General features: G+C 38.0%; 1 protein-coding gene across 2 annotated transcripts in view; it reads left to right on the forward strand.

The window, feature by feature from the left end:
• The window catches only part of LOC136863754 (constitutive coactivator of peroxisome proliferator-activated receptor gamma), a 1,011,420-nt gene that overhangs the window by 354,361 nt on the left and 643,896 nt on the right, over positions 1-13,163 (forward strand). For both annotated transcript variants that reach the window (XR_011017848.1, XM_068226360.1), the window contains exon 5: positions 2,009-2,228. Coding sequence is in view for 1 of the 2 variants with exons in the window: in XM_068226360.1 (XP_068082461.1) it covers positions 2,009-2,228 (220 nt within the window). In the remaining variant the exon portion in view is untranslated. The remainder of the gene's footprint in view (positions 1-2,008; positions 2,229-13,163) is intronic.

Raw genomic sequence — 13,163 nt, forward strand, 5'->3', positions numbered from 1 at the left:
CACATAAACAGGGTTACCTCATGTGCTATGTCACTCCTCGGTTTACTCTACAGGTTTTCTGACATCACAGATGTAAATGCCCTCCGAGCATTCTACGTTTCCTGTATCTTACCTATTGTTCAATACGCCTCTCCAGTCTCATCCATTTCTGCTTCTTCAAACCTCTGCCACCTTGACCATGTACAATCTTTTTTCTGTGCTATCGTCAGAGCCAGGGTCCCTGCATGTCGGAACCTAAGCACTATCCAAGTGCTTGGGAAACTGAACCTGAAGACTCGTTCTGCTCGGAGGAAAGTAGCCGACCTAAAGCTGCTATACAAAGCAGCTAATGGTCTATTTAGGTCTCCAGATTTAGCTTCCTTATTCTCCCTCCATGTCCCATTCCGTAGTACCAAAATGAAGACCCTATTCTATATTCCTTACTCCCGGCTTTCTCTCACCCAAAGATCCCTTTCTGTATGTATTCCAGCAATGTTTAATACATTATCTATCAACAAGAACCTAGACATCTTCTTAACGTTTCCTTCCTTCTGTCATGATATTTCTAATATAACTTAATTTTCCTTCTTGTTCTTTCCAGTTCTGCTCCTGTATTTACTGTAAATGTATTTTTCTTTGTTAATATCGTTGTTTATGTAGATATGTATTATATATAATTGTACAGTTTTTATTGTGTATATTTGTGTTCTTTGTAAATATTTATATATCTTTCATTTTAGATTCATATCTATTGTACATAGCTTGGATCTTTGTAATTCGGCGTTATGCTGTTGCTGATCCTGAATAAATAATAAATAAATACAAGTAATAATAACCATAATCATAAAATAATAATAATTCGAGCTTGATATCTGCATTAGTTACCCATGGGTGAGAGAACATTGTTTTCAAGTTATACCTGTTATCGCACTTGCGTCATGTTTCATGACAGGAACAAAGCATTTACTTTTTAAAATAATTTAACTAGATTTTTAGCTGTAATATATTATATAATTACATCAACTAGCAATAAAAGCAAATAAGTATGGAAGGTAGGATTCTTCCTTCAATCAAATCTTCATTGAGTTGATGCCAATAAGGGACAGAAATGTGATTTAATAAGTTGTAAGATAAAGTTGTGGAATTCAATTCTTATCAGAGCAGAACTTCGTCCTAAGACGAGCAATAATCACGGCATTCACTTGGCAAGTCTTTTTTTTTTTTTTTTGCTAGGGGCTTTACGTCGCACCGACACAGATAGGTCTTATGGCGACGATGGGATAGGAAAGGCCTAGGAGTTGGAAGGAAGCGGCCGTGGCCTTAATTAAGGTACAGCCCCAGCATTTGCCTGGTGTGAAAATGGGAAACCACGGAAAACCATTTTCAGGGCTGCCGATAGTGGGATTCGAACCTACTATCTCCCGGATGCAAGCTCACAGCCGCGCGCCTCTACGCGCACGGCCAACTCGCCCGGTACTTGGCAAGTCTGCTAGGCAGAACTCCCAATGGTGAATAAGCTACTCAGTGCTCTGGCAGTGGCCTTCATATACTACCAGGCCTGATACATCATCCAATGACTGTAATTTACATATAATTGAATAACTTCAATTCACCTGAAGGGATTTCGATGAAATATAGGCGTTTATGAAACGATGCACATGGTGATGTTAAATTTTTGCCAGCATCTCAATTAATACAGGATTTTGTTAAAATTGGCAAGGAATGAAGTGATAGCCCATGATGTGGCCTGTCCTTGGCAGCTTGCAGTGAGGTTTGCATCACGAGCTACATGTCATTGGACTGAAGTGGGTTGTCTAACAGCCAGAATGAAGCAGGTGCCTAATCACATCCTGAAATACTTCGTAAAATTTAAGAAATACTTGCTGTACCGGTGTTCCTGGTATTTTATGTATTTATGAACATATGTATGTATGTATGTATGTATGTATGTAGTTAGTTTAGACTATTATTAGTGTCTTTGGATATGAATTCTTTTCTGTTGAATTTAATACTGGTATTCTTGTTACAGGATTTCCACTTTGGCTTGTTTAACCGGCACCCAAGAAACAGAGAATTATTTTTTGCAGTGGCAGACTTTATCAGACATTTTAGAGATGAAAATGATATATGGCGTTCCCTGCCTCATATTTGCAAGGATGTTTTTGCTAGCGAGTTTTGTTTTGGTAGAACAAATTATGTCCCATTGCTGGAAAGCAGTCTTCTTTCATATAAGCCGTTTAGTGGAACTGGTAAGTATCCTTGAATTTTACTATCATTACTAGCTTTTTGATCATTTTCAAGGCTGGTGCTTGTCTCATCAACAGGATTTCCTTTCAGCTAGATCAATCATCATCTAAGAATAGTATTACTGTATTTTCATGATGGCCAGCTATGTCAGTTATTTTTATAAATTAATTAGCATGCGTGTTGCTTCAGTACGTCTTTGCCCTACTAGTCATCAGTACTATACAGTGTCAGTAATCTGGCGAGTCCGGTGGCTTGGAGTTTATCGAGCTTTGCTGCAATATTCACAATAACCCAGGAGGAGGTAGGAGCTGGGGAATAGATGGTTAGTGAACGCTCCTATTACTCTCGCCTCTGCTCAAGGTATCATATATTGCCCTCTTACTGTGTAATGGCGACGAGTGCAGTGATTGAACATTTTTAATGTAAACTTTGGAAATTGAAACATCCAGATGGCTGACTGTTGGAAGTTTCTAAGTATTATTTTCCGTCAATACTTCGGTGTCCCGCAAAGCTTGCCATCAATATGGGTACCTTAGGGGAATCTGTAGGGACCAGGTTGGCTAAGGAGAGACAGACCGAACAAGGGAGATGAAACGCAGTAGCCAGAAGTCTCTGGGGCGAGCAGTAAACAGTAGTGGGATAGCACTGAGGAATGGGAGCTGAGTATCAACCCGTCCTTGGCATCCTTTGACATTGGAACCCGGGCAATATCTGCTATGCCATGGTTGTGTAGTCGGCTACAGGGGCCCTTGTGTGGAGTGGGTGGCGTTTGGGGAGGATTTTTTTGCATATGGTTGCCAAGCATACCAAGCCTCTCCATGGTGGTCTGCCACCAAAGTTTGTCAATTTGGATTCTGTAAATAGTGCTACCCCTTGTGAACAAGTGCTGCGTGAGAGGATGGGTACCAGCTTCTCCAGATTCCTGGTTGCTACCAGGACAAATGTATGGGGCTTCAAGTATGTGAAAGCAGCCACATTGAAGGAATATACGGTGAACTAAAGGAAATTAAGAAGATGCGAAACTGTAGTTTGTCATTGAAAATTGCTTCAGCCACTCAGGGTGTAGTTACTGCAGTGCAACCACTTTGGTAATCTTCCCATCAAAGTGGAAGAGCACAAAACTCTATCTAGTCTGTGGAGTTATGTTCCATTGTGATCTGATACTAAATACCGATTATAATCTATTAGCTTCATTATCCATATTGATGATTCTAATAATCGCAAATATAAAGATAGGAACTTTCCACCTAATCAATACATTTATTTCATACTAGCTGATGTACCCGTGCTTCGCTACGGGATTCTCAGAAAGACTGACTTGGTGGTTTTCCTAACTGAATTCAACATAGGTCATTACAAAAACGTCAGTAGGAATGTAGCGATTGAAAGCAATCTTATCATATAAAATACTCGATCAAATGAAAAACTGCACACTTTCTCACTTTCAACGAACAGTACTACGGTGCCGATCTAAGAGTCCAAAGTTCCAGAGCTGGAATAACCAGGTCACAGACTGCCGTGAACACTCCTCTGTCATTATTCCGTTAAATATGCACACTACTCATTCCAATCAGCAGCTCAGAGTAGGGATTGTATAGCTCGAATACTATGATGAACCAGTGTGTTACGTACCAGATATATCGGAAAATGTATGAACCAGAGGAATGGCATGCTAAAGAGGAAAGTTATCTTACACCCCAAGTACTTCCCACCAATATACAGGCAGGCTGTTACAGTCGGTACGACCAGGCGAGTTGGCCGTGTGGTTAGGGGCGCGCAGCTGTGAGCTTGCATCCGGGAGATAGTGGATTCAAACCCCACTGCCGGCAACCCTGAAGATGGTATTCGGGAGATAGTGGGTTCGAGCCCCACTGTCGGCAGCTCTGACAATGGTTTTCCGTGGTTTCCCATTTTCACACCAGGCAAATGCCAGGACTGTATCTTAATCAAAGCCACGGCCGCTTCCTTCCACTTCCTAGACCTTTCCTATCCCATCGTTGCCATAAGACATATCTGTGTCGGTGCGCCGTTAAGAAAAAAAATGGTATTCCGTGGTTTCCCATTTTCACACCAGTCACACCAGGCTGTACCTTAAAGCCAAGGCCGCTTCCTTCACACCACTATTCATTTCCTATCCCATCGTCGCCATAAGACATACCTGTGTCGGTGCGACGTCAAGCAAATTTTAAAAAAACCTCGGTACGCTGCAGTAATCCTATCTATCGGGGATGGGAGGAAACAGAAGACAAAAAGCACATCACAACAAACAATGGTCAATGTAATGTTATTGTTGATAAAGTTTATGAGCTTTCTATATTTCAGGCCTTCACATTAGTTTTCTTTTGACTCTGTCATATTAGGGTGTCTTACAAAATTATTTATATCATAGACTGTAGTTCCTTATTCTCAGACTTTACATACCGATTTTCACTAAATTCTGTTTACCCATTTTCTCGTGACTCGGCGCTGATATGGACTTAGTAACAAAACTCGAAATTCATGAATATCTCCGATTATATGCGGTAAGGTAACAATGTATAAGACATAAGTGATCGGAAATTTAATAAATTCTTACATAACTACTACTAACGACATAACTAAAGTTATGTTAGTTATGTAGTATTTATCGATATGACCACTAATAATTTAAATAACTTATTTGAGAATTACATTTCAGACCTTCCCCTAAACTACCATTTTACTCAGTGTGAATAACATTTTTGATAGCCTAGATTATAGCGACCTATTCCCCAACTTTGCATACCAATTTTCGTGAAGATACGACCACTAATAAAATAAATATTTGACAATTAAATTTTAGGCCTTCCCCTAAATTACCATTTTATAGCCTATATTGTAGCAACTTATTTCCCATCTTTGTCTAGTGATTTTCATTAAGACACGATCACTAATAACATAAATATTTGAGAATTAAATTTCAGGCCTTCCCCTAAACTACCATTTCACTCAGCGTGATTAAAATAATTTATAGCCTAGATTGTAGCGGTTCATCACCCGACTTTACATTCCGATTTTCATCAAATTCTCTTCAGCCGTTTTCTCGTGATGCGTGTACAGACAGACAGACAGACAGACAGACAGAAATTACGGAAGAGTAAAAAGTGCATTTTCTTGTTTCTGTGGACATGGCCAATACAGAAATACCATTCTTTTAAAATTCTGAGCAATGTACAGACAAAACTCTTATTTTATATATATAGATAGATTACATTTCAGGCCTTCCCCTAAACTACCATTTCACTCAGTGCGAATAACATTATTGATAGCCTAGATTATAGCGACCTATTCCCCGACTTTGCATACCAATTTTCGTGAAGATACGACCACTAATAAAATAAATATTTGACAATTAAATTTTAGGCCTTCCCCTATACTACCATTTTTCTCAGCGTGTATAGCCTACATTGTAGCGACTTATTTTACATCTTTTTCTAGCGATTGTCATTAAGACACGACCACTAATAACATAAATATTTGAGAATTAAATTTCAGGCCTACCCCTAAACTACCATTTCACTCAGCGTGATTAAAATAATTTATAGCCTAGATTGTAGCGGTTCATCACCCGATTTTACATTCCGATTTTCATAAAATTCTCTTCAGCCGTTTTCTCGTGATGCGTGTACATACATACATACATACATACAGACAGACAGACAGACAGACAGACAGACAGACAGACCGATAGAAATTACGGAAAAGTAAAAAATGCATTTTCTTGTTACTGTGGACATGACCGATACAGAAATACCATTCTTTTAAAATTCTGAGCAATGTACAGACAAAACTCTTATTTTATATATATAGATGAGGTACTTTAAATATTTGTATATAGCAGTAGCGGTTTTGACCCTATTTGTGGGTCATCTTCAGCTGCTGAAGTACCTTTGTCTTAATAAAGACAACATATAATATTAAAACATTACTTATCTTAATTACAAATGACTAATGCTAAATTACGAGGCATGTTTTTTAAGTAAGTACCATTTTGATATTCCGCCGATGCAGCGCTGTGGTCGGCATTCCGTGCATACGCGCTGTGTACCTGCATCTATTGGCAAGGCTGAGACGCCATTATGGCAATAGTCGCCCTTGTGTACGTTTGTTTGCAAGCATTTGAAATGGCCTCGTCAATCGAGAGTCCCGCTGACTGTGAAGTCCGGTCTGTTATTCGTTTTCTGAATGCAAACGGTTTGAAAGCTACCGATATTCATCATGAGATCTGTGCAGTTTACGGACCAAACATTATGAGCGATGGAATGGTTAGGAAATGGGTTTGAGCATTTAAAGGTGGCCGCAAAGATGTGCATGATGAAGAACGGAGTGGGCGACCTTCAGTTATTAGTGAAGATTTGGTGCAGGCAGTTGACCGAGCAGTGAGAGAAAACAGACGCTTTATGATTACGTCGTTATCTTACGTGTTTCCTCAAGTTTCTCGAAGTGTTTTTTATGAAATTGTGAGTGAACGATTAAATTACCGAAAGGTGTGATCACGCTGGGCACCGAAAATGTTGACGGAGGAGCGCAAAAACAAACGTTTGAGCAGTGCCTTAACTTTCCTGGAGCGTTTCCATGAGGAAGGTGTTGATTTTTTGAGTCAAATTGTAACAGGGGATGAAACCTGGGTGGCCTACGTTACACCTGAATCAGAACAAATGGATTGAATGAATGAGTATATGTGTGAACATCAAGAACAGTGTCTTAACGAACTGGTGAACATACATTAGACTTTCAAAACTACTCTTTCCAGCATATTTTATTATCACAACACATCATTGTATTTTAGCATTAGTCATTTGCATTTAGTATAAGTAATGTTTTATTAACTCAACATTAAGACATTTCTAATTTAAAATAAGTGTGTCAACATTGCAACACTGGTTTGAATAAATGTGTATATAAGTGAACATTTTAGACTTTCAAAACTACTCTTTCAAGCATATTTTATTACCACAACAAATCATTGTAATTTAGCATTAGTCATTCGTAATTAAGATAAGTAATGTTTTAATACAGGGTGATTAATTTGAAAGTGCAGAGCGGAGTGCCGAGGATTAGGCACGCTGGGAAGCGGAGACAGCGAGCGCAGTGCCCGCCATGACAAGCAGGCATAGTCGGCTCAAAGAAGCGGCATGATTATGCCCATAGAAACTGAACGAAACTGAACTCAGTGGCTACATAGATGCTCTGGACAAATAAGTAAATGGATAAACAAATAAGTAAATCAACTAGGAAATTAAACTGAACTTGCCAGTAATAAATAAATAAATATATAAATAAATAAATATATCAACTAGGAAATTAAACTCAACTCACCAGTATTTACAGACGATGCTGAAAGTGATCTCCTTCAGCTGCAATGCAAGCTTCACATTTTGTAATGAGATTTCGAAACACACTTTGTAGTTTATGGACACCGATAGAATGCACAATGTTTCTAATTTCAGTTTTTAATTCTTCTGCAGTTTGAGGATTATTCCTGTAAACTTTTCCTTTCATATTTCCCCATAGATAAAAATCACATGTGCTTAAATCAGGCGAACAAGGGGGCCATAAGCCTTTACTGATGATCTGATCATCATCGAACATTTCCCGTAACCGTCGCATAGAGCTACGCGCCGTATGGGCTGTTGCACTATCCTGCTGGGAATAGCCGTACATTTTCTCTTCTGTCAGTTCAGCAAAAAATCGTTCCAGAATGTTGTGAATATAAGTTAACGGTCAGAAGTAATCGTGGCCTGAAAAAATATCGGGCCGATAATTTGTCGGGCACTGATAGCGCACCACACACCCACCTTCACATCGTGCATAGGTCTCGGCTGTAAAATGTGCAGGTTGTCTGTATCCCAGATTCTATTGTTCTGTGAATTGACATATCCACTCAAATGAAACCAGGCTTCGTCGCTCATAAAAAGAAAGTTCGGATCCACAGTACCGTTGTGGACACTATTTATTAGCCAATTGCAAAATCGTATTCTTGCATTGAAATGTGTAGGCAGTATGTTATGGACTTAATGAGTCCGATAAGATCATAAATGTAATAATTTTGTTGCATTATGTGGTGAAGAAGGTGAAATACCACTTTCCTGAGCTACTCTCCGAAGCGACTTATGTGGACTGACCTGGAGTCCTGCCTGTATATCTTCTAACCTCTCCCGTGTGAGAGCTGTTCTCCTTCGCTTCTTTTACTTATTGCTTACGGAACCAGTACTACACCACTTGTAAACGAGCTGATGGTACTGTCGCACCGGGAAATTGTCTAAGGAATTTTTGAAGGCACCTTTTAACTGGTTTCTTCTTCTTGTGCAAATAACACTCGACCAAAAATATTCTTTTCTCTATAGTGTATTTAACCATCGTGATAATAAACCACACAACACACCTTAAAAGTGCAATATTTTCTAACTGACTGAGGGACAGAGTGCTAAACAGATGCGCGCTGCACTGAACACTTCTTATCTCGCCGTGTTGACAGAAGCCATATGGCGCTCACTCGGGACTTCCCACGGCATGCGAGAAGAAGTCTGAACACTTAAATTATTCTCCCTGTATTATATGTTGTTTTTATTAAGACAAAGGTTCCTCACTAATTGAAGATGACCCACAAATAGGGTCGAAACTGGTACTGTTACATAAAAATATTTTAAATACCTCATAAGAAGTAAATGTATTGATTAGGTGGAAAGTTCCTATCTTTATATTTGTGATTACTAAATACTGATGGCAAGCTCCTTGAAGATATGAAGAACCATGGTGTAACTAATGTCCAACGCATTATTCGTAAAGTGAACTGTGAAGACATTTCTACAGGTGGCTTCATTATTTCTTTCTAGTTTTTGGTGCTATCTGAGAAAGTGAAAGTAAGTAGCTACCGGTATGATGTTGGTTTGCACATAGTACCACCTATGCAGTGCTAGAACTGTCAGCGGTTCGGGCACTTGATACTCCGTTGCTCAAACAAGTTCACTTGTGCAAACTGCATTAACCAGTTCACCAACTGCTCCGGTCTTCATTCTTCTCGGGACAGAAATTGTCCTGTATACCTGAAAGAGAAGATGATCCAGGAGATAAAGACTCTAGAAAGAATCTCCTACCAGGACGCGTAAGAGATTCAATTATTACAAAAAATTAATTTTATTCTTGTTGCGTATTGAAGTACAATTTTAAGATGAATGAATTCTACATTCAATCTACTGTCTTTTAGAGAACACGAAAGTATTGCGGTTTTTAAATCCTCTTTTTAGATGCAATTCAGTAAAAATTATAAAAATGTTCTAAAGATTTTGCTGTGCTTACTTTAACTGTCTTTGAATTTTATTAATTTTGCTTTTCAGAGATTACCAAAATAATCAGTTGCTTTTTCATCTTTTTTAGATACAAAGAGCAAATATTTTATAAGATGTTTGTATATGTATCCGTGTGCTTTATTTTTTATATAAATATCTTAAAATATCTTTGTACTCTTTAAATTTTAACCTGTATCTTTGATGTTAGCTGAAGATGGTCCATACAAGGACCAAAACACGTCTTAATTTAAGATTAAACTGACTATTGTAAATGATTAGTTGTACAGTATTGAACAGGTGGGTATATATTTAAACCAAATTTCCTTGTGGAAATTTATTGATTTTAAAATTGTAATTCAATACAGAACAAGAATGAAATTAATTTGTTGTGATGTAAATGCCAACCAGGCAAGTTTATAAGCTAATCTCGACTTGAATCTTGAGGTTAAAATTGCTGTGATTTGCAAAGACATCTTTTTCTTCAAGCAATGTTTACTTTACAATCTAACTCCAAAATTTTTCAATTTCTCAATTTCAGAAGGAGGTATTTTGGAAACTAAATTCTAAGCTAGTTTCTATTAGTATAAAAATTGAAATTAAATTTCTGTATTAAGAAAATCCACACTTAATGTTAGACTGTAGGATGCCCACCTAGCTGCTTCTCTTCTACTAGCCCCATTGAAGTGATATCCATTCCAGAACCACACTAATCAAGAACTTTTCCAAATACTTTCCAAGAAACAGGACATTTTGAATAAGGAACTCAAAAATCTTAAAGCATCCAACACAACGAATGAGATTAATCATCCATTGAACACCGCCTATAACATTCACGCTCCCACTGATTAAAAATCTTAGTAATTTACCTTTAAGCACAACAGATCGTGACATCCTCAACAAAGGTCCCAAGTATAATTGGCTCAACCGTATTAAATATCACACAGTCTTAACTACTGTAGCTGAATCAGAGCTGCCTGTAGATAAAGAAGACGAAGTTAGATATGAAGTGAAGAAAAAATTGCAGAACACTTTTTTGAAACAAAAGCCCATACATTGTCCAATATCCAATGCAAAAATAATAGAACTGAAGCGAAAGATCAGATATAATCGGCATTCAGCCTTTGGAGAGCACATATACGACAGTTCACACCATTTCACAGACATCAACACCGATCTAAAAAAATTTACACATCAAAAATAAAAGTTAATCTTCGAATATAAAGGAAGCAATTAAAATTTATATCGCAAAAAAGCTAACGTAACCAATCTAAACGACCATACACATGTTAACCCCACCCCCCCAACATTGTTCTACTTATATAACATCTGGACAACAATTACTCTTTAAATTAGCACTTAACGGCCTTTAGATTATGGTTTATCATAAAAGTAACATCTAATAGATACTCTCTATTTCAATTCCATACTTTATTTAACCTAAAATTGTTAACTTGCACTCATCCATATTTCGTAAAATATATTATAACGTGAAAAAGTGATCCAGTGATTAACCTGGATCTGCCCAAGATTTTATTTTTTGAGAATAAACTTGTAACTTTTAGCGTTTTATTTATTCCATATTTTGCTTACTGATAAGCTTTCATCCAATACTTTCTTTTGTAAATCATCAGTATACAAGTTTTTCTTCAATATTTGCATATATTACAAAAATAATGTTGTTCCAGAACTATTTAAAATACCTTGATGTTTGATTGGTGCTAGGGATGATTTTATAGGGGTTGTAAATGACCTGAGTTGTTAATTGTATGAGGAAATTAATTTATATCTTAAAATAATGCTAAAATCTCACAACCTACCCATATAACTTATTACATTGTGAGGCAATCAGTCAGTATGCAGTGTTGCCAAATCAGCGGACTTTCCACTAAATTTGGCAGACTTTTAAATAGAACAGCAGGAAAAATTTCCATTTAGCGTACAGCAGATTTTTTGACGGATTTTGAAACTGCTATTAATGACTTCCAGAGTTAACAATATCACCCTTTGTCACTAAGAGAAAAAGTAATCTAGTACTTACTACAGTATTATAGTCTAGTTAATACCGTTGTATTGAATTTATGCTGCGTACTACCACTCATTTTCTAGACCAGCTCGGGCCCACAGCCTCAGTCAGAATTTGTTGCAATCGTTACTGCCAAGAAGTGTCATGTTTGATATCGTGTTTCTTTTGACATTAGGTTCTTTATTGGTATGGTACGTCAATATTTAAAAAGAAAAGTTTGAAAAGTACTGCCAGATATTTCTAAAGAGTGGTTAAATAATTAAACTTTAAAAGACTAGTTGGTCGAGCTTCTCGGTGATCCCAACCACGGTCAGTGCATCTATTGACAGTGCAATATAAATGTGAAATTGTTTGATATTATTTCTTTCCGCACTTATCGTAAGCAATGAAAACAGTTATGAAAGCGAAAATAACTTTGGAAATAGATTTGAAAATTTCTGTATGTGCTTTGCTACTGTGAACTGACGGCATGCATTTTAGGAAAGAATAGTACCATGTGGCTTCATATGAAACAACAGGATCTCAACCCAGCATATTCTGCTTCAGAGGATACAGTGCTGGGAGGAGAAGATGAATACCTCCTGTTCTGAAACTGGCGAGTGTTCAGATAATCTCCTCTATTGAAACAGCTGGTATATGCTACTTTGCTTTATTTCAAAATTTAGTGGAATTTAGCGGATTTTCATCTAAAAATTAGCGGAGAAAAGATTTGTGGGTTGGCAACACTGTCTGTATGAAGAATTATAGCAGCGGTATGTACTGAGATAGTCACGTGTTCATATGAGTATTGCACTGGCGGTGATGTTCTGAAAGACAAGTACACACAGTGTATTACCTTTGTGCGTATGATAATCAGTAAAACAGTCTACACATAAACCTACATTGCACTTAGTACACTGGGTTCGAGGCCTAGCAAGGCAATTTTCTCTTCACTCCTGGAATTTTAGAAGGCCAGTGATGCATTCCATCGTACCGAAGTTCCTGCACTGCATTATGACCAAAACAATGATACCTGCTGAACAAGGGAGCAGCTTTGTAGCATGTGAGATAAGTCTGGACAATCGCTCATCAAAAAATCAAGGTGCGAAATGCCTTCTCGAGACGTGTTTCAGTTGCCATGCATTATGCATTCCTACATCGAAGAACCAGGCAAATATTGCCCGCCACTACTTTTTTTCCCTCGTATTCCGACTTGCACATCTGTCAAGTTATGACCCATATGATCAGTACCTCCCATACCCATATTGTACTGAGAAATCATGTATACCGAGCTCGATAGCTGCAGTCACTTAAGTGCGGCCAGTATCCAGTAATCGGGAGATAGTGGGTTCGAGCCCCACTGTCCGCAGCCCTGAAGATGGTTTTCTGTGGTTTCCCATTTTCACATCAGGCAAATGCCGGGGCTGTACCTTAAGGCCACGGCCGATTCCTTCCAATTCCTAGGCTTTTCCTATCCCAATGCCTTCTCGAGACGTGTTTCAGTTGCCATGCATTATGCATTCCTACATCGAAGAGCCAGGCAAATATTGCCCACCACTACTTCTTTTTCCTCGTATTCCGACTTGCACATCTGTCAAGTTATGACCCATATGATCAGTACCTCCCAT

This window comes from Anabrus simplex, chromosome 2 (genome assembly GCF_040414725.1).
Source record: "Anabrus simplex isolate iqAnaSimp1 chromosome 2, ASM4041472v1, whole genome shotgun sequence".
Taxonomy (NCBI): Eukaryota; Metazoa; Arthropoda; class Insecta; order Orthoptera; family Tettigoniidae; genus Anabrus; species Anabrus simplex.